The sequence below is a fragment of the Anoplophora glabripennis genome, unplaced genomic scaffold (genome assembly GCF_000390285.2).
Source record: "Anoplophora glabripennis isolate ALB-LARVAE unplaced genomic scaffold, Agla_2.0 scaffold488, whole genome shotgun sequence".
In the NCBI taxonomy this organism is placed as follows: Eukaryota; Metazoa; Arthropoda; class Insecta; order Coleoptera; family Cerambycidae; genus Anoplophora; species Anoplophora glabripennis.
In genome coordinates, this window is record NW_019416825.1 from 20,753 (window position 1) to 43,966 (window position 23,214).

A 23,214-nucleotide genomic window follows, 5' to 3' on the forward strand; every position below is an offset into this window, starting at 1 on the left:
AAATCCAGGAAATTCTATACGGCAGGCTAGCCGGGAATTGAATTTGGATAAATCAGCCGTTCAACGAATTTTAAAGACCAATGACTACAACATTCACAATTTGGAGTGTTTGCCGGAGCGTCACATTGAACGAGACTTAATTTTATAGCTCAAATTGTAGTAAATGTAGAACCTGTTGATCAGAACCTTTTTCCGCACGTTCTTTGGACGGACTAAAGTCGGTTTGTCAGTAATGGTTAGCCAAACAGGCGCAACGAACACTAATGGTGCATTGAAAATCCCCACATTGTAAATCCAATCTAAAACCAAGACCATTTTGGAGTAAATGTATGGTGCGGCTTCAACTGTAGGCATTTAATCGAGCCTTATTTTTATGAACATACATATTGAATAGCGTGAGTTCCCTAAATTTCCTACAAGAAGAACTTCTTGCACTTCTGGAGAATGTACCTTTATAGTGGAAAAACCTATATTTTCAGAACGACGAGGCTCCACCCCACAAGGCCAGGATTGTGCAGCAATATTTAGATAACATTTTCCCAGAAAATGGATTGGGCTTAATGGATCTATCCAGTGGCCCGAAAAGTTACCAGATCTAACACCTCTCGTTTTTTTATGGGGGATTTGAAAAAATACGGTTTACAAAACACCTTCGGGAGATATAAATCATTTGAAAGAAAAAATCACAAACGTTTGTAATGATTAAAACGGCGAAATGTTAATAAACGCAGCCTATAACGAAGACAGGCGAAGATTGGATATGCCTCTTCAAATTAGAGGAGTCATATAGAGAATAGATTGTAATATGTATGTAGTATGAAAGCGTTTGCTTAATTTTTTAAGTTTAGTTATCGTTATCATCACCTTTTGATTTAACCGTATTAAAGAATTATCGAGTTTAATCCTTTTATTTATTCTTAATGACATTTAGGCACTTTAAACAACGAACAATCAATTCCTTTCCAACGACTACTTGATCCTTCCACCGCTAATGTGATTTTTAGGTGTTATTTCTTTTGAGACTCTTTAGGGAGATATTGCTTATAACTTTTAAACGGGAAGTAATACTAAAATGTTACTGTTAAATCATTAATAACTATACACATAGAAATGGGCCTGAGAAGTGATCCTTGAGGTAGTTCAGCATACAACGTTCACTGAATTCAAAGTTTGTACAGAGAACTAGAACAAGGAATGTGACGAGAAATTTAAATGAAAGAAACATAGTTTTTTAATGCTTTGTGAACAGGAATTTCGTTTTTCACACGTCAAAATCGACAGACGAACCAATTTTTCAACTCTGACCTGGTGCGTGGCGGTAGAAGGGTGTCAGGTTGGTCGGGTTCAGCTACACTTCAGAAAGAGCGAAAAACCCAATTCCAGGAGACCCTCCCGCGTCCCTCCGAACAAACAAGAAAACAAAAGAGCGATACCCCGTTTTACATATTTTATAGGGCATAAAATCAGCCTTAACAACGCCGTAATTCCTCCCAGGCCCGAATACAACAATTAAATTACCAAAGCGAAACGAGATTAGTCCTTCGCGTACCCCCCCGGCCCGTCGCAGCGGCGGAGGGTCGTCAATGTCACGGCCGCCTTTGTTTCGGCACGTCTCGAGTGGCGCGCACTTATTACGGCCTCTTCCGTTTCCTCCCCCGCCGGCCGAGGCGTCGCGGGGGACGTGCGTGTGACACACGACGCCGCCGCCGGCTCGAGAGGTTGCCGTACGTCGATAGATAACAGAGTAACAGGATACTGGGCTGAGATTGAATTTTTTTTTTGTACATGATGTTAATTAAGTACTTTTTTTTCTCTATTGTAAAGGTATTAATGTAATTCAAACAAATTCAAACATTTTTTTCTAAAAAATTAAGTCGAATAATAAGAATCTCGGCCTGCAACTTCGAGGACAATTTAAAAATTGACCCAAATGCGCCTTTCTTTGTTTACGTGGGAGGTGTTTACGAAAAAAAAATTTCCCTCGCGCGCACCGGCTTAATAACTCGCTAATCCCCATTATTTACAGTGAGCGCCCATGAATATTCAATTCCAGTCGGTTTAATTTAAAAATAATACCCCCCGTCCCCCGTCCCGCGCCCCCTAAATTAACCGACTCCCGAATCGCGCTTAAAAATGAGCGAATGATTATTTCATGTAAATTGCATGCAATTAATCTACCCCGAAGAATTTTCAGGAGTTTTTAATCTTCCGGTGATAAGACGGAATAATGTCCTGGGGCGGGGGGGGGGGGGGAGAACTACCCCAGGAACGGGAGCGAAGGGGCGAAAGGGGCATTTACATATTTTATTACATTGTAGTTGTGTGTGGGGGCATTCCTCTGCGCCTTGCGGCAACTTATTTATGCTGGAAACGTTCCCGATGACGTCGCTCTTTATTTACAGTACTATGCAAAAAGGACCAGGAACGGATTCAACCGTTTTCCATACCGAAAATTGAGGGGAATTTGGTTCTGTATTGTTTATAATCATTTCGCGGCATTACAAGGCCTCCAAGCTTCACGCGTGACGTCACTAGGTTAGTATCACACGTATTTGTCGGTAAATCTTTAACGATACGAATTTAGGTAGCAAAAATTCAATGAAGGTAAGTAAACAAATAAAAAATGCGTATACTTCCATAAAGAACATCGCTTTGTAACCGGATCTTAAATTGGCAAAATATTTCTCCGACCCTTCGAACGCCCGGAAATACGCGGAGATAAGTCCGAGTTTATTATGAGCGGAAACTTCCCTCTCCGAGCCCGCCTCGCGACAAAGGAACTCATTAAAAACACCACCGTCGGCTTGGGAAAACAAAAAATCGCCACCAACTAGCGTTAATCTTGGAGGCAATCTTCCTATTCCGGGATTTTCATTTAACATCGGCACACGAAATGTCAAACTAATTAAAAACTTTAAAATCGCAGCTGGGGTCCCTGTTTAAGCCCTTCTAATCGAGGAGGCGGGCTGGGGGCGGCCGGGGTTCCGAGGACAATGAGTCATTTTTATCCTTTGAGTCCTTTGCGGGATAAAGACGCTCCGCGTTGTCAAACGCGCACACTTTTCCTCTACAGCTGGTCGACAAAGTTTAGAAAAAAAAAGAATCTTGGTTCAATGGAAGATATGGAAGAAAAGTTGCGAGTCTCCCAACGATAGCACAGGTTCACTTTCGTCATTGGCGGCGTGATATATCTATATACTCAAGCAATTAGAAATTCGGGTTTTTTCATCTGGCAACACTTCCGGCGTCCGTACCGCATATAGAACCCATCCATGCGACCAACTGAATTAACTAAGAGAAAATTTGCATCTCACTCATTACAAAGTTTAAGACGACAACCGCGACAACTGGAAACTCGCGAGCGCGACTATTCCTCGTCTGTTTAGCAAAAATACCCCTTTAATTTGAATATACTTAGTTAGGGATGCAATTTTCAGCGTGTGGCGGCGAAAGGAGTACGTTTCAACTCCGATTCGACGAATCCGCCGCTTTTGCCTCGACTTTGAAAACGTATTCGCTTTGAAAATGTGATTTGCAAGTTTCGCGAGGAAGCGAAATGGACTGTCAACGTGACGCGACTTAAATATGACGCTCTTAAAGCCGTACAACTTCCTTAATGCATGCATTAAAGGCGCGTTGTTTAATATTTACGTAGAAATTAGATCGTTCACTTTCAGGATACAGTTGCACAAACAGCGGCTGGTTCAGTTTTTAAGAAGCAAGTTTAAAATGTGGTGGGGGTGATAAGAACACAAAGGAAGATTAATGTTTGAATATTTACATTCTCGTAAGTATTGTTTTCTCAAAGGAAATAAAATTTGAATTCTCAGCAAATTATCCTAGATATTTCCCGACACGGATGTCTTTGCAAGACATAAAAATATAACTTTATCGGAACGAAAATTTGTATTAGAATAAAAGTTGTAAAAGTTCTAATACCACATGTAAAAATATTTCACACGTTTATTGATCGCAGCTCGGTGTGCACGTTGCTTTAATTTCTAATAGTTTCTTTACACCCCATCCCGTCCCAGAATTAAATTCGGCGATTCTTCCCGAAAATCCAACGCCGACGCTCCGTAGAAGGGCCAACTTCTCACTTTCTCCCGCGCGTTCCTCACCATTTACCATGCAGGAAGACTCGCCACCTAAACCCCCCCATTACTTAGTCTGGAAAGTTGGGAAATAAACGGTAATGTAGTGCAATTTCCTATCTCCCTGCTCCCGGGTGTGCTTCGCTTAAACGGCGCTAATAAACCCACCCCCACTGACCTGGTGGAACCCCACAAGGTTTGTGAAGATAACAATTATTGCGGGATTCGGGAACTGAAAGCCGTCATTGTGGCCGTTTCCGATCAGAAAACCTATTAATTAATTAAAAACGACTGTGAGCCCTCGGACTTACCCTTTGCGGTACGCCCCTGGCGGCGGCCCTCCCGTGCCTCGGTGAGCTGGTCCCGTGCTTCTCTTTCCTGTGGGATGTCTTAAGGCCGCGCAAGAATCTCGAGAACGTCGTCCGCTTCTTGGTGTTGCAGTAGTTTTGTTCTGAGAAAGACAAAAATTATATCGTTAGCTTTGTAGTGCTATGTGTCTCTTAAAAAGGCATGAAACTACTTCAAATTGTTAAAATGCCATCAACATATGAAGTTATGCATTCTTTGTTATATTTAATTCATCATCTAAACTTTTAGAAAATGTAGCTGTTAAAATTGACACCAGAAAGGTAAATTTTGATTCCTTTTCGACCATTTTTTAAAAATATCTTAACCTGGTGTACAGAATTTGTTCAAAATTGTTAAAAATGTCACCAGAAAGACCATTAATTGTTAAAATGATCCACCCGATAGATGATATAGTTTTTGGGGAACGTTTCGAAACGACAAAAACGCGTTTAAATTTTATAATTAACGGTTCTTTGTTGTAAATAAAATAAAGCCATATCGAAGGCCAGCTTTACTGACAATGACAAGAGACTCATTGTCACTAAAACGTAATTATTGCACCGGCCAAATTAATTAAATTAGCGCGAAGCCCGGCGTGTAATAACTGAAATATTCGAATTTTATTATATATTTTATTAACGGAGGACTTTTTTTAAATATTAACTCCAATGAATGTCACCATGAATATGCATTTCCGCACACAGAGCGAATATAATGCATTCTGTTTGGTCGGTTGTGCCGGGCAGCTGGTGCGATTCCCAGCGGCCGAATCGACTGGATTAACAGATGCAGCGAATCGTCCTGTTTGTAAAAACCTTCTACACGTATGAACGTATTTTGTAACATGGCAATATTTCGTAATTTTTTGTCGCGTCAGAAAATAAGATTTAATGAAAAGTTCACACAATAATTACAATTTTTCCGGCAATTTCCCTGTCCATTTAAAAAAAAAAGAAAATCTAAACTGGGGTTTACAATGACTTAATTTGGATGGCGCTGCGACGCCGTCCAAATGTTATTAAAAAACTTCTTACGTAGACTTCGGTTATTAGCACAAATAAGTTTTAATTACGAATTTCAGAAGGATTTTTCATTCGGGATTATTGCTATTAAAAGTTCCCGCGGCGAAAGTTTTCCGACTTTTATCTTAATTATATACCGGCCATATTGGGCATTTCCTCGGCGATTCCTTTGATTGCAGATAATTGATTTTTTTTAACGTTTAAAAACACTTTCACCCCCTCCGAATATTTTTTGCCACGAACACATTCGGAATTAGCCGTACGGCTTGAATCTAAATTAATAACAGACAGTCTACACAATCATATCATTTTATATCTTTCGAACGGGAAGAGATACCGACAACCCGTTTTGATAAAACCTGTCGAGAAAGACGATAACTTCCGTAAAACTTGTGTGAAATTATATCTTTAACGCGAAATCTGGACCTATGTGGTAAAATTAACCGTTGCCCCGATACCCAGCTTGCCAGGCCGGTATGTTAGGCAGCTTCACCGTCGCAGTTAACATTTTAATACCGGCGCTTCCGCCAAAATAATGAGTCGGATGAGCCCGGGGGGTGGGGGGGCTTAAGCCGTAGGCGATGCTCGTTTGTTATGCGCCCGGCGTAAGCCGAGCTCTAGATTTATAAGGTGTATTTTTGGCGTGCACGGTTGCATCGGCCTTGCCGAGAGTTATGGAGAAGATTTGCCCAGATCTGTAGGTCGCGGTTGTTGTGGAAAATAGTGAAAAATGAAAATGCGAGGGTATTGTGCTAGAACAGAAAACGTCTGATACACGACTTTTTTTTGGATTCAAATAAAGTCCAAATGAAAATCCTCACATTTTTAACCTATTTTCATATTGCGACGTGGTTAAAAACATCCCACTTTATGTAAAATTGAACACGTTAAAATCTTATCAAAGTTTTCCGTAAAGTTCAACAATCTTAATGCATTTCAATTCCGCTTTTACTTTAAGCCTATCTGAAAATATTCCGAACCTTCTTTAGGTTGGTAGGAGTGTATTTACTTTAATTCTTCCTGATTATCACAGCCGATTAACCAACTTCGTGAAGTTCACGCTTTCCTATAGTCGCTCAAAAAAAAAAACTCGTGTTAATTTTGATTGTTAAGTATCTCATAGGTTTACGCAACTTTTTGTAGAATTATCATTTGTTTTGAAGGTATTACTTGAAAAGTAAAAGAGTTATTTATTGTTACTGTGTTGAGAAGCAGAAAACAATAAACTTTTTGTGAAAACTAGTTACCAGACGAAAAACTTCGTCAAATGGCAATATTTAATGTAAATAAATGCTGATATAAATCGTTGAGAGATTAATATCGAGAAAGAAATATGCTTATCTTGAAATTTGCAATTTTTCGTATCTTAAAAACGAAAAATTAAAAATATCTCCAACAAAAAAAATATGACAGCAAAGAAAAGGACAGTTTAAGCGTGCTTAGCTACGTTTCAGGTAGTGAAAACAACCTCATACTCATATTTGGCTATCTAAAAGCTCCCCGTGTTAAATTTAATTGAAATATATTTATAAGCGACAAAGTTATCTTTAAAAAAAATGAAATTTTTTGAAGATGGATGAACTTCTAAGGAAACAAATCAAAAACTAAACATTTTTTGCTGAATTTACTACTATTTCAAAAGTTACCCTCCATTAAATCCAAAAGGTAAGGTAGGGCAAATATCCGAGCTCGACATTTTACGGGGGACAATTTCATAACGACCACCGTAGCCAGTTTTGGGTGTTGGGAGATGGCCAAAGTACAGGTTGCGGTCTGCACTAGATTAGACGCATACGCCGTGAGAGTGGCTACAAAGTACTCCACTGCATATGGTCAGAATTATTTGCGAGCTTTCTGCTTAAAACCTGGATTAAGCGCGGATGAAACGTGCTATAGGTGATAATAAAAGAACGGCGGAAAGTGGCCAGTTCCGCAAATTACCCAACAATTTAGTCGAAAATAGGAAAAAAGCTGTTATACGCTGGACCGGGTCCAGGGTTAGATATTTCGTTGAATTATGTATAAAAAAAATATACAAACTTTGTCAATTTTTCAGAAAATCGAGATTCGCTTTGTAGTTTGAAAACGGTAAAAGTTCTGTACCCCAGAATCATAAATCAACTCTCAAAATCGCCGAAAACACTACAGCCACATCTTTATTGTAGGTCCAACCTATTCAAGGACTCCAAAATTTGTCCGATCGGACCACGCCAACCTCTATGTACCAATATACCATCTAGTGATTACGCCAAAAATTAGATTTGAATGAAATCAGCAATCTTAATTTTATCCATTGTGGAGAGTCAATAATTAAGTATAAAAAAAGGGAAACTGGATCTCACTGACCTTCATCTACTGTCTCTAAATGAAGAGCCTAGGCACTGTCCACGTGGTATTGTTACCGCAATAATTCAGCACCCAAAGAGGGAAAACCCCGGACGGTCAACTTTTTCCGTAAATATTAATACTTGCCGGCCCGCCATCTGGAACATTTGCACATCGCCGAGCGGAGTGAGATTGATTTAAAGCACCACCGAGCTTAATTAATGTTAAATAAAGCGTGTACAGACCGGGGGAATCGGGCAAAGTTTTCCGATGCCGACGCCTGTGGTCCGCCGCACGCCAAAAAGTTTCCTTCGCAGTTGAGCTGTGGGGCCTCTGACGGCGGCTTCCGAGATTTGATTACGACTTGGCGCGAATCCGGGGAGGACATAGCGATGTACAACATTACACACTTGTAACGTTACGAGTAATCAAGCTGTAGAAAAATAGTGACAAAATATAGTTACTTGTAATTACAGCGTTTAGCCTGGGCGTTTTTACATACCCCGAGGACGATACACTCGTATTGACTTGGGTGGTGGTATTATTTTGGAACGTTTTATTATTACCATCGTCATGAGTATCGCACGTCACGTCACACGCCATATCGCACGCCACACCTCGCGTCCTACATCGCACGTCACACATCGCATATCACACTTCACAGCCAGTCACACACCACACCGGACCATTGCGGTTTTGATTATTATTATTTTAAATATAATAAAATTCCAACAAGTCCTGTATAGTAAACGGTTTCGAAAAATATTTTTTTCATAAAACTGAAATTTATCATGTGCGGTGAAATTTTATCGACGTCAACCGCAACATCGACCTTGTTTACTTGAACAAATTTACAAAATTAAGTTTCCATTCACAAGATATCGCCCAAGATACGGAATAACAGTTCATTATTCAGTTCGTTAAATGTCGTTTTTATGTGACTACTTTCCGCCCACCAAACGACGCCGTAAATTGTATCGCTAAACGGTACCGGTTGATAAAATATTATACAAGTTTACCGTCATTTCCCTTACAGCGATTTTTTAAGACAAGAAATCAAAGAGTGGGGTGTCTAGCGTATAATATTGTATCTATTTTAAATAAATAAAGTGGTACAGGCAGATTCCTGCATATATCAGTACAATTCATCTACACAGAACTAGTTCTAGTAACGTATAGATGTCGCTAGTGCTGCGCATATATCTACTAGGACTCAAATAACAGAAATTACTATTAAAGTTCATTGCTTACACAGAACATGACGCGAAAATTCATGAAACATTTTCTATGCTATTTTGTACGTTCCAATATTTCTAATCTTAAAGCTTTCTGTAACATGAATGTTAAACTCCAGATATTCAATTGTGTAAACGTGGTATGAATGACGTCACTTGAGAGAAAGACAGATGAATTCAGGGCTCGCAAATGCAATTTTCTTTCAGAGCTGTAGTGGTAAATAACTTCACTTCATTGATTTTATTATGCAAAATAGGTATATGAAACTTAAAATTTGACAAAAATTTTTAGATTCACATTTACAGTCTACACATATAAACTGACTTTTTAAACAGGGTTTATGTCATATGTACTGTAGACATTACACGTTTTATGTGTTACGTATTACAAATAAGTTAAATCATCTGTTTATATTATTATATAGCTACAGCTATTTGTGTCAAAATGAAAGTTTAAAGTTCTTTGCTGACGTCACGCGCAGGCACGACAAAATTCTCGAATACTTCCTCTCTTTTTAGGCGAGTAGGTACAGATGTAAAACGTCGTCATATTCATCTCAGACGGCGCGTCTTGATGGCTGACGGGCCAACGCTAAAACTGAAATCACTTATTTCCCACGTGTCAACTGTCAGCTGGTAAATATGTGGGTTTTCGGAGCTGTTTTCCGTCTAAAACGAATCTTCTGAATATATTTGAATAGCGCGACTCGAGCACGGAGCATTATGTAAATTCGCCTCCCTCCTGTTTGGGGGGAGGGGGGCTAAAATAATTCAGCGTCTCACCTTGAGGTAACTGAACAAATATTTGGCCTTTCTCAATCTTCCCTAAATCGAGATCAGGGGAACTGTCAATAAAAACATTAATAACAAACCGGTGTTCCAATAAATGTATATCTACCACAGAATAACATTCCGCCAGTTTTAATATTGTAGGTACTTGACGCGAGTTTCGCTAAAAAAGTTACCATCGTCAGGAAACTGTCGATACGCGCGAATGTGTAGGAAATTTGGTGCCAATATATGTACACACAGTCGACATTTTTGAACGCGATAAGGTCGCCCACGTTGCATTAAGGCCCTTTGGAGGAAATTTTAAGTGCCTCTCTCGGGCGCTTTGCCGTCCATAAATATTTCAGAAGTTCGGGTCGTAAATTGCGGATAGCCCGTTTCGTTATGAGTGTTTCGGCGGGCATATGCCAGCTAACTTTCCACTTGCAGGGCCGTAAAAAGGGCGTAAAGTGAAGTTTCGCCCGCGTCCGACAATGGGATGTCTTACTCTTTTAAAAATACCAGATCGGAGGTGAACTAATATAGTTTTGTCGCTTCTGGAATAAGAAATATGTTGGGACGGCATGCTTCCAAAGAAAGTAAAGACTCCTGACAGAACTGGGAGTGAAACGAAGAAAAAAGTTGATAACTGAATAAAAAAGTATTCGCGCTTGGTGCGTGAGTGAACCGTACATGATGTAAAGGCCAGGGCCGTATTCAAGATATCGAGAATTTGAAATAATTCATTAAAACTTTCACTAAAAATAAATGTGTTGCTTTTTATGTGGTAATATTGTTAGAGCTAAGTTACAATTAAAATTAATGACGACAAATACAGTTTAATTATTCAGCAGAAAGTTTAAGGCCTGCTTTTGATTTAAATGATGTTCCCGTATTCTTAAAAAACGATACGTTCTCGCAGACATTACTTGAATGAACCGTTAGCAACGAAATAATAAAAAAAATTGAAATTAAAGTGCCCGAAAGCAATATAGTTGTGCCGCCGATTCAATAGACATTTCTTCGTTGCCTGCGTAATTCTTTTTTGCTCGTTAGTCTCGCCGCCGCCGCAGCAACCTGCGTACGCTTCGCCCATGTATAATTCATGCCTTAATACCGCCGCCGCTAGCGCGACGCCTATATCATTTCGGCGAGGCCGCCGAAATTTGCTGAATCTATTAGGCGGTACCGCGGAGCGCCGGGGGCGAACCTTGGGGGCCGGGATCGAAAGTGAGACGCGGCTTTTTGCGTCGGTTGAAGTTCATGAATCAAGAGGTTTAACTAACAGAAGCAAAGTGAATATTGCGTACGTTTACAATTTTACTGTGTCTGCGTATTATACTTCTTTTCATTTTTTCCAGAGTTTTAAAGAACTAAGGAAACATATATCAATCTGCCAATTTTTTACCTCTAGAAAAGTGACAGCAACTTACAGTACCAAAGGTGGAGGATTAATTCGAATAATGGAAGTTAGCTCATGTCAAGGTTATTTTAAGGTTAACTCGTTTTTTTTAATGGTAATTACAATTTCTGACCTTTGATTCTGAAAGAACGAACATTTTACGTTGGGAGAAGTGGATCAGTTTTTTTTAAGGTCATCTTCAAGGTTATTTGAAGGTCAATGCAAGTGCACGTAATTTTTGATTAGTTTAAAGCTTCTGTGTTTATGTTTTAATTTGTTCTGTTAATTTAAAATTTCTTAGTTTATCTTTCCTCCTACATCGTTTTGTTTTCTTTTATCAATTCTCGTATCGCAGCAGGTAATTACCAACGCGCTTTTTATTTACGGGTAGTTCCATCTAGAACACCATTGTACACCCAACTCCAGAGAGCAACTTCCTCCTGTCCTTACTTACGGCGAACTGCGAGCCCCGACGATAATGCCTGCCCATAAATCAACATCTCTGAACTTCCCGGAACCGATCAAAGTTGGCCCCAGATATCATTGTAACTATGCTAATAGAAGACGCTCGAACAAATTAACATTGATACGACTACGGCGTAGGTACCGGTTGGAAACGATTAGAACAAGCACCGCAGTAATGAACGCCGACGTGTTGGAGTCCGGAAACTCGTGTAAGCCCCGAGTTTCGAGTATTTAAAGTTCGCCGGTATTGAAATTTAACGGCGGCAGTTTGGGGTTTAACCGCCGTTAAGTAAATCTAATTTGAATATAAGGTTTTTCCCCGCAGCGGAATTAAATGTTTACGGGTTCCTGGGGGCGTATTAATTATTAAATTGAGTCGTCGCCGGATCAGAGTCATGTTCGGGAATTATCGTGGTAAGGCCCATCCACAAACCTGTTTTCCTAGACACATGAATGAATAAGATATTTGTTTACATTTTAAATATTAACAAGTATTGTTTATTTGTTAATAAAAACAAATGGTATAGCGATAATAATTGTTTTCGAATGTTAGGTTATTTCAATTTAGTACTCTTGTAAATGTTTTCACTACGTTTTATAATTGAATATGAATTTTTAGTATTATGTTATAATTAATCAGGTTATAGTACGTATACCTTATTGTGTGACTCATTGTTTTTCAATTAGTATGGTACCTACCTATTTAAAATGCCAGCTAAAAAAAAAAATCATCTGTTCATAGCACTTTGTTAATAAAGTTGGGATCCGCTGCATTTTGATTTTGAAACCAATTGCAAAATTTAAGACTACTGAGGAAATCAGCTGTTTCGCTTCAACATTGATAGCGTTAATGAGTTTATAACTGAACCACCCTGTATTTTTTATTCGAAGTTGTCGAAGCTTTTCAAATTTTCAGACAGATCTCTGAAAAAGTTGAAAATAAACAGTTCATTCCTAAAGACTGTACAACGTTTTCTTTTAGGGTTTGCTAGAGGCAATTTAACAACCTAATAAGCTGCTAGGATATTCATCAGGATTTATCGATGTTTAGTCGTACTTTTTCTTCAACTTTTATTCCCTTTGACAGCATAAAGAATCCTTTTAATATTTACATATATTATAAAGCGTCTCATAATGCAATTCTTCATTTACTTTGTTGGTAGCATTACAACATAAAAAAATATGCAAAGACTTACCATTTGGGGGGAATTCGTAAAAGTAGGCCGATCTAGGACTTAGGCATCTGAAAAAAAAGAGAACGTTACACATTTTAATGAATGAACCGGTTTATGTTTCAAAATCTACTCCATTTTACACTTGCGAACGCTTTTTGTATTAATTTCCCGTCGATACCACGCGGAGATTGGAGATTCCTTGTTCATATTTTTCGGATCCCGATCCGAGCCGCCGTTTCCAACAATCCTTCGGTCTTATCGCGCGTAGACAGAGATTGGTTGCCGGTAGATAAAACGGGACGTGCCCTGCATTTCGCCAGCGAAACAATGACTCGTATGTGCGAAAATGGAATCGGATTCGACAGTGCCTTACCTGCTTCATCGAATTAACGGGTGAATGTGTGTCGATAATCAGTAGGATGAGTGGCGGGAGGTGTTATTGGACAAAATTAAATGCAACCGGCGGCGTCGAGCGTTATTTGATTACTAACAATAGGGGCATTACGAAGAAGGAGCTGTGTCAGTAGAGTTGATGTTTAAATACACTGTCAAATGCAGTAGTAGGTGTTAACAATGCAATTGATGTAAAATTTCAATAGTCGTCAAGGAAATTCGAACTTTTTTGTTGATTTTACTCGATAAATTCTTTAACTACTTTTATTTTTAGTGTATTTTTACGAAGTAGTGAATTACAAACTAAATAAGATTTAAATTGGAAATACTGGATATCGTTTTTCGTGTTTTTTTTTTAATTCATAGACTTCGTTTCCTATGTAAAGGAAAATAATCCAGAAATTCAGTCGCTCGTGTGAGATAAATTTGCGGAATATAATATCGCGGAACATCCCCGTGCAGCCGGCGATATTTTACAATAAAGTTCGTTCCTGCAGAGAATATCGTTGCAGCAGGATGAAGAATATTCGCTGAGCAAAACAGCTGGAACATTGGCGTTCTGTATGGCGAATTTTTAACAAAATTATTTCATTCATATTTGCGATAGTGTTTACATTAGTTGTTCAAGTGTCAAAAATGGCTTACGTGTATAGCAACTCGGAGTTGATGGATATCGTTTTATTTTATGGTGAAGCAAGATAACATTTGTGTTAGTTCGTAGAAAGTGGGTAAGACGGGCCCAAATTTTATTATTCATTAATAATAACAATAGCGGCAAAAGGCAAATTTTGCTCATAAAATGTAAAACAAAAAATAAAACTAAAGCTTAGTTGAAATATGTCTAAATTTTTATATATTTAAGTTGTTTTTCAGGAGGAAAAGGAACCGAAAAGACCAATCTGAGAAGTTTTAGAGGCATATCTGACCTTGAAAATGAAAAAGTAACTTAACCAGGTCCACGAACGTAAATTTTCTTTATCTTTCAGAATCCAGGGATAGAAGAGTTGTATTACCATAAAAAAATACAAGGGTTGACCTTTTGCTGTGATTTTTTTACCGTTAATAGAAAACCATGCAGGTACAACGAAAATCTCAGGATTCTCAGTCCAGCCATTAGAGCCGTAAACTTGTCCGTTCTTATTAACCCCTTCCCCAACTTCCGGTGGCGCTAAAACTAGTTTCGCGGTGCCGATAAGGCCTCGTCCCGAACTACATAAAATCAAATTCGACGGGAGCTCCGGCGTGGAAAGTTCCGCGAAAGGCAATATCAATTAGGGATTCCGAACGGAGCCGAGCCGGAGCAAAATGATTCCGTGTATTTGCTCTGTTGGACGTGTCGCGGGAGCCGTTACGTGATGTCCTGATTGTTGGGAACCGAAATCTCGGAGATCTGGCTTTATTGGTGAGCTCCGCCGGATGCATCCGGCTAACTGGATTCCCTCATAAAACAAATAAGGAGCGATATTTGAGCGGGCTGGAGCAGTCTGGTAAGTTTGCTCGGGTTTGGGCGGCGAGATATGATTTAGGGGCGCAATCAGGGGAAGGAGTTTGACTTGGAATGAAGATCTTTAGCGGGAGGGGCTCCGGCAACGGCGTCGATAACGGAATTTAAAACAGAAGTTTCGAAAGCGAAAAGAGTTGTGGAAATGAACACTTCAGGATTAAGCTGTGCTAGATTGCGAGAATAAAATAAACAATTCTATTAAGAAAACGCTTAAACTTTCCTTAAACCTGCATTCTTTCAAAGTGACCTGAAGATGGAGGTGTAAATGTATACCCCGCAACTAGCAATCATATTAATTACGAATAAAAAGGAGAAAAATACTCACGTCTGGTAGTTGTGCTGCTGGTGGAGGAGGAGCGGCTGGTGGCTGGTGGGGATCTGCCCCATTAACCTCTGTTGCTGCTGCCTGGCGATCTGGGCCGAGAACACGCCGTACCCGAAGCCATATATCTCATCTTCCTCTTTGCCGCTCAAACAGCTCGACGGCTGTAAACGGGAAAACGAAATTAAATTGTCTTAGTCGCTAAAAGGAATATAAACCGTGGATGAATTTATGGACGACCTAATGTATGGCCCAGATAAATTCCCGGTGACGTGAAAGGAAAATAATAAGTTCTTTCGGGGTGCGTATGTGAGTGAGTACCTGGGGAATCGCGGAGGAAACGTTCGGAAAATGGGGAGGATGGCTACAATAAGCGCGTGAAATTGCTGGAAATTCAACAAATATGCAGGTACTTGTATACTTCAATGTCAGAATAGTCCGCCATTGTCAATTTCCCGTTTTTTCCCCGCCACGTATTTCGTTATTTTATTTTTTTTTAATTATTGTATGATTGAACTAAATTATTTGTCACTTGCACGAATATGACACGAAAGGAAACGCCTGAGATTGGGCAGGACTTTAATAACAAGTCAAACTTATCTTTTCGTGTACGATAAGCAAAGATAGCAATTTATTGACACATTTATGGCTACTACCTACTATTTTGGCATTGAACTATAAAAATTACATTTAAAGGAGTTGGTAATGTAAAAAAAAAACAAATCTCGACTTACGGAATACTTCCCGGGCACATATATTGGCTGGGATTGCGAGCTGGTGAGACCGTGCCCCGTTGACACCGGTGTACCACCTCCGGGACTGTACCTTGCAGGTGGAGTGCCCGGTGTAACCGCCGTACGCTCCTTCGGCGATGTCTCCCACTCCAGCCGTCGCAGGTCCTCCAGGTGGCTCAGGACGTCGCCGTAGTGGGTGCTGAAGAGATCCGCGTAGCGCGAGGCCAGGCCCTCTAGGTACCCCCTTTCACCGTCCTGCAACAACGACCAGGTGTTAGCTTTTTATTTCAAAGAAATCTAATTTCTGTCATAATATTGGGAATAAATTGTGCGTTAAGCAGCATAAGAATTGATGTGACAAGCTTTGCTTCCTGTTATGAAAAACGAATTGAATTTTCTCGATGGAAATACGTGCGATATATTATCGTGTAGGTATAGAGCGCCACTCTCCACTTTAAAACTGTAAATCGGGGTTTCATTTTCCGCTAAGAGGAAAATAAAGGGCGACCCGCGCGAAGGAACCCACGTCGAGTATTAAATCCCGATTGAATTTGACGTACTATGAATAAATCGCTTTGGCACTTCGGCATGTATTAGCTCTACATTATACGCTGCCTGTTTTGTTATTCGTGTTGGGGGCTGCTTTGTAATGGTAATGGATAAATCGGGCACACAGGTAAACATCAAACGGCAAACAGCTCGCGCTCGGTTTATCTCCGTGTATACATACATACATACATCCGACGATTTTTAAGTACGGCGTCCTCAGGAAAACAGGGGATTGCGGGAGAGCTTCCTCGAATTGCTACCTACTATTTGTTCGCGGATATTTAATGTGATTTTACATTTACGGTAAATTACATCTGGCAAATTTGCTAGTTACCCAAAAAGATGTTATTTTATTGTAATTTCACATTTACGGTAAATTACAACTAAGAAATATACTAAATAGTTACCTAAAAAGATGTAATTTTATTGTAATTGCACATTTAGGGTAAATTACAACTGGCACATTTACTAGTTACCCAAAAACATGTTATTTTATTGTAATTTCACATTTACGGTAAATTACAATTAAGAAATTTGCTAAATTTTACCTAAAAAGATGTAATTTTATTGTAATTTCACATTTACAGTAAATTACAACTAAGAAATTTGCTAAATAGTTACCCAAAAAGATGTAATTTTATTGTAATTTCACATTTAGGGTAAATTACAGCTGGCAAATTTACTAGTTACCCAAAAATATGTTATTTTAATGTAATTTCTCATTTACGGTAAATTACAACTAAGAAATATACTAAATAGTTACCTAAAAAGATGTAATTTTATTGTAATTTCACATTTAGGGTAAATTACAACTGGCAAATTTACTAGGTACCCAAAAAGATGTTATTTTAATGTAATTTTACATTTACGGTAAATTACAACTAAGAAATTTGCTAAATAGTTACCCAAAAATATGTAATTTTATTGTAATTTCACATTTAGGGTAAATTACAACTGGCAAATTTACTAGGTACCCAAAAAGATGTTATTTTAACGTAATTTCACAATAATTACGGTAAATTACAACTTAGAAATTTGCTAAATAGTTACCCAAAAGTGTAATTTTATTGTAAAATTTCAATTGTGTGTAATTTGAGATGCACGGAAAATAGTAATGTAAAATTACATTAAACTATAGAAAATATATTTCCATTGTAATTTTTTAATCTATTGAGGATTGGGATTGGCAATTCGTGTAAAATTGAAGGAAAATTACATTGAACTGGCAAAAAAGTGTATTTACTGTAAATTTTCAATGTAAAACAAATTATACTTGTATACATTTATATCTATAATATAAGTATAGAGTTTTGTAAAATTTATAGAAAAATTACATTAAACGTTTAGAAAAATGTATATCAATTGTAATTATTTTTTATATAATGGAAACAATATTCGTAAATAATGATTATATTTTGGGTTACATATGAATCACACGTATCATTAAATATTAAACTTGCTAGTTCTAGAGTTACAGCAACGCCCGGGCTATACACGAACGATAGAAAATCCTTGTGTTCCACATAAATAAAACTCCCTTATATGTATCACAGTTACGCCCGGCAACAGTTTGTTTCCTTTGTGGTAATAACTCCTAATTACACTTCATATATTAGCGCAGTATATTTCCATGCGAAAGTTTATACCGGTTTCGTATAAACTTTCCCGAAATGTATATGTGCGAGGGAACAATTTTGCATAAATTTACATTGCAGTGATATATGTGGCAAGAACTTTTCTAATTTAATTTTGTTTATCTTGGAAGAAAATTTCTAGGCGAGTTAACAGCGACTTGGGAAACTGCCGCTGCCGCTGCACCACCGCAAAAATATTATGGCGAATTACGAGTAAATAGTTTAAAAATGACGTTTAGCACCTTTCTTTTATGCTTGCCCGATGGTTTTTTCCTGCATTTATTTCTGTATAGACATTAATTGCGCTTATTGGCATAGTTTTTCGCGATTTTCGTTCGTGCACGTACCCGCAATTCCCATTAGGAATTCACCGAGCTGTTCTCCGGATCAAACATTAGTCCGGATGTTTTCGCTGATGATTTCAATTCGATCGCGTCTACGTAAGTACATGCCTAAAATCAACATGTTCTAATTATCATACATATGCATCTAAATGGGACATCAAAGCCGGCGTTGCCGTGCCGTGATTGTATCTAAAATTGTCCCGATCTGCATATCAAAGAATTCGCAGTCATGGTGGCTTCTTCCTCTAAAAACCGTGATATGTGGGGGTTCATGGACGCTTCCACCATAGGATAGCGCTCGCATCGTCGCGGTTTTTATTGCTTTCCCCGACAGTTCGTAATAAAGCGCTGTGTGGCGCGGGTACGGTATATTATCACTAGTTATTTTATAAAACACAACTTAAACCCTCTGAGTAAATTTTGCCGCTTCCGCCCTCCCAACCCGGACGTATTTTTCCCTAATTAACCGAATTCCCGCGGTTCATCAACATTCCGAAGCGGTCCCGAGTTAAGAATCGTCTTAACTCCGCCGCGCCAAACATTTTGATTAATTTAATGCCGCCCGTGGCGGGGGGAGAGGGGTGGTCGTCCTTTACCTATGTTTGTTTTAATAGTTAAGCCGGCAAATCTAATAAATTTTGAATAGTTTAAATGCCGCTTAATCCACACAGCAGCGGGAGGGCTTAGTCGGGGCTCAGATCTTATTAGTAGCCTCTTACAATATTCAATTGGGAGGGAAAAGCCGAGCGCCGAGGCATTAGCATTCATAGGCACAAGTCGACGGCGTGAATGGGATCTGCGGGCATTGCGAGCGCTTAATTCGATACTGTAAATAAAGGAGCCGCGACAGATTGCTGAATCCGTGGATAATTGAGTTTATTTCCTCGGATTCGAAATCTTCCAGACGCTTCCGCGCGTACACTCGACCTACGTAGTTATAATATGCCGCACCTTCCCCCGCATAAGTCCGTGCGTAAGAAAACTACGAAAAAGGATAACTCTAGACATCGGCGTTCATCCACGTACGGACAAGCACAACCGGGACCATTTCCATTCGTATATTTTATGAATACTAACGCGCCGCATCACTCTGCAACCGGCTCTATCGAAATATTCCATCACGTAACTTTATAATAGGCCTTAAATTTTTGTCGACGCTCGTTCGTTTCATTTGCATCATAAAGTGATGCGTTATTGTTGCTGACGGTGAAAGGTAATGTGTTCCGCGATACGAAACGTGCGGGAGAGTGGGGGAGATTCCTAAAAGTAACTGGGTCTCCTGAAACAGATGTATGATATGGCGTTCCACAGGGTTGGGTCTTGGGCCCATTACTTTTTTTAATATATGTAAATGATCTTTACGTTTTTGACAATAATCGACTGGTTTTTCGGTAATAAAGTGACTGTTAACATGTCAAAGACTGAAACGATGATCTTCAACCTTCATAACTTGAAATAATCCTGAGTATGACAAATTTCTTGACGTTTAAATGGATCCTGAACCAATGTGGAATCATCATAGGTTTCAAAATTTACTTTATTTTATTTAAAATTATTTTATAGTAAAATCAATTCACAAAGACCAAGCCAAAGGTGAACGTTTCACGCCAAATCGCATCTATTTTACGTTTAAAAAAACTGAATCGTGTCCAATCGCCCCCACAGCAATCGACCAAAATGCATTCCGACGCAAAATTGCACCGGTTAGCCGTGTTTATAATTTAAATTTTGTTTCCGTTTTATGAATACGCGTCTGTATATTTCGAGCGTTGTCGCCGGTGCCGCAGTATGTTTATGGAAATCCGACGGCATCAAATGCTAAGCAGGGCCCACAGAGGTTTCATTCAATTCAAAGAAAACGCCCAGAGGATCATTTCCGATGGATAAAATATGAAAATTATGTGTTTTCATAATGAACTGTTACAGAAGTACATGCAGAACATGAATCTTATTATTTCCTCGAGTGGCTTTAAATCTGGCAAGCCAGGAGGACACTGCAGAGAAATGTCAACAAAGGAACCTGAAAATTTGTAGGATTTATCCAGGAAACGCTTGATTTATTCAGCTGTTTAATTGCGTCTCAAATTGGTAGATTTTTGCCTCCACTCAACCCGGGGCTATTTATAATGCATAACGGGGGTATCATCGGGAAGCATTAAATTATATTAAACAAACTCCCAACTTCATCATCCAATTAAAGTGCGGCTTTGCGAAAACTGATCCAAAACTGACTCGTGGGAGTATACTCCTTCCATCGTTAATACTGTGTGTTACAGCGAAGGCACCTCTCGGCAGACATTCACTTTGGGGAATTGTTACACGTTGATATATTCCGGTACAACCGTTTAATTAAGGACTTTAGCAACGGTTAGAGCAAAAATATCGAGCTGGAACTATACTTAGAACGGCGTTCTTGCGCTGACTAATAACTACTCAGTTGCTATCCTGCTTATACTGCGGATGTGCACTTATAAGAACAGGACGTAAGTGAAAAGGTTTTTTTTCTCTAAACGTACACTAGGCACACAAATTAAGGAATATTAAAAAAATCACAAAATTTTGGGCTATTAAATTGTGATCTGCAACGTCCAATCAACCAAATTTTTTCTGACATTTGTGAAGCTTGTGGACATATTAAAAAAAATTGTAAAAATAATTTTTGAAAAATTTTTTTTTTAAATTTTTTTAAAAATAATTAACATATTTTGATGAAGAAAATATGGATTATTGCAAAAAAAACATTTTTAACTTAAAAAAATTAATAAAAAGTGCAAAATTATATATAACATATTGATTTTCAGCAAAAGTGACAAATTTAAACATTCCGGGCACTAAGAAAAAAAATCGTAGCGTTTTGAAATTATCAGGGTTACTTTAGGACACTTTGAGGTTGAAAAATTAGAGTCAATATCCTTAATTTATTCATTATTTGCAAAGTTATGCCAACTTATTCAAATATCCCTAATTATGCAATTTTTTACCTTGTTTCTAACCAACATTTTCAATTCAAAATTTTTTTTTATCAAAAATTCATAATTACGACTTGTAGAGAATACTTTGCAGTCATCAAAACCCTGCTTGGATTTTCTGTACGACCATTATTTCCTGAGTAATTGATTGTCAAAGTCAAAAATGATTTTTTTGCTTTGATCGACAACTCAGTGACAAATCATCGTACTCCGGAACCGCTCAAATTGAAGAGAATTATTTATGGTGAAATGGTGAAATTAGTTTATGGACTCCATAAGCTTTTTTAAAGTAAAGCAGAAATTTGCAATTTTTTTTGTTGTTGATTTTCTTATGATTACTCAAAAACTGCTGGCGCTAAAAATTTTAAACTCCAGATCCAAAAACTAGACACTTGAAGCCTCAATTCCCTTTTTTTATACTCTCTACGACGATTTCCCTCCAGCTCTTTGAAAATCACCCAAAATTTTGTGATTTTTTTAATATCCCATAATTTCTGTGCCTAGTGTAATGGAGGACACTTTTATAAACTTGTCTTTTAGAGAAGTCATTCCTGTTCGGGCAGCGAGGTAAAATTAAGATGTGATAATGACAAGGGACATTTACATAGAAAGGACACATTTCCTGCAACCCCAAATGTGAAACAACGGGGTTTCCAGTTCCTTTATATAAGGTTGGATGAGAAGACCCCGCATCTGAGTCAACTGGGATCCAGGATACGCTTATAAGGCCATATTAAAAGATTTTGCGACATGAGGCTTTGTTTTCAATATACAGGGTGTCACAAAAAGACCCCAACCACTCGATAACTTTGCACTCTTTGCAGAAGTTTCGAATAAAAGTTGTAGGATATCAAGAAACCGTATGACTTTGACACTTAAGATCAAGGTAATATCCAAGGTCACCATCATATCATGTTGGCTTTTGAGATCTCACAATTTTTACCTGAAATTTTCTTTGATAGGCTCCAATTCTAGAAAGTTATCTAGGGATTTTGGTCTTTTTTGGAAAACTTTGTATATTTTGAGATGATTTGTACAGGATATATAAAAATTAATGCGCTTTGTATAAAAATATATAACTCGATATCTTAAATTTAGTTACAAAATAATGTAAAAACATGGGTCGCCGCGGTATCAAAGATTCCCGCGACAAGGCTTCCTCAGACGTTTCAAAACAAAAATACCTGGAAATGGCGTCGCAGCACACCACCAGAACAATGTCCGCTATGAAAAATGGCAAAACTGCATCCGCTTTACTGCTTCGCTGTCGGTTTCTCGCCACGCGGAAAGAAAAATACGACGGTCGGGAAAAAGCCCCGATATGTTTTCTGTGCCATATTCAAGGATGTCAACCCCGTCCGATAAAAATAAATAGCCCCGTTCGAACGGTGCCAAATTGCAAATTGAAAAATAAAGGGGATTATCAGAAGTGGGATTTAAAGTGAACCGATCCTTGCTCTTACTTTAAAATTAGTTCTTTCGTGTTTTATTGTACACATAAACTTTACGTCCGTATATATCTCCACCAGGGAAGAGTGTAAGGAACAGTGAAATTCTGCAATTATTCTTCATGTCAAACATCTCTCTCCTGCCCGTTCTATAAATAATAATTACTTAGTTTGCTTCCTCCACCACAGTAAAATTAAGTACAAGCTAAACGTCTTAGAGAACACAGATGAGGGCGGAGGGGAAATCTGACTGTAAAATATTAACCAACCATGTTAAGCCCCATTTTTATTACTTAGACCTAATTGCATTTTACTGTTCATATTCATAGGCTCTGTCCGTAATAATTAATAATAAGCTTCGAAAGCAGATAAAGTCGACGTGGTTTCGAACTCGTGCATCGGAAAGGCAACGGGTGCGCTTTAAAAATTTCCACGACAAAGCTAAGAAGGTTATTAGCTCCGTCCTTTTTTTCAGAAGACGAC

General features: G+C 38.5%; 1 protein-coding gene across 1 annotated transcript in view; it reads right to left on the reverse strand.

Annotated features, from left to right (window-relative positions):
• Window positions 1–23,214, reverse strand: part of LOC108911605 — a gene marked incomplete at its 3' end in the record, with an annotated part of 224,820 nt that overhangs the window by 18,142 nt on the left and 183,464 nt on the right. The window contains 4 exon segments of the mRNA XM_018716580.2: window positions 4,406–4,545; window positions 12,856–12,902; window positions 15,057–15,217; window positions 15,788–16,042. Of these exon segments, the coding sequence (XP_018572096.2) occupies window positions 4,406–4,545; window positions 12,856–12,902; window positions 15,057–15,217; window positions 15,788–16,042 (603 nt within the window).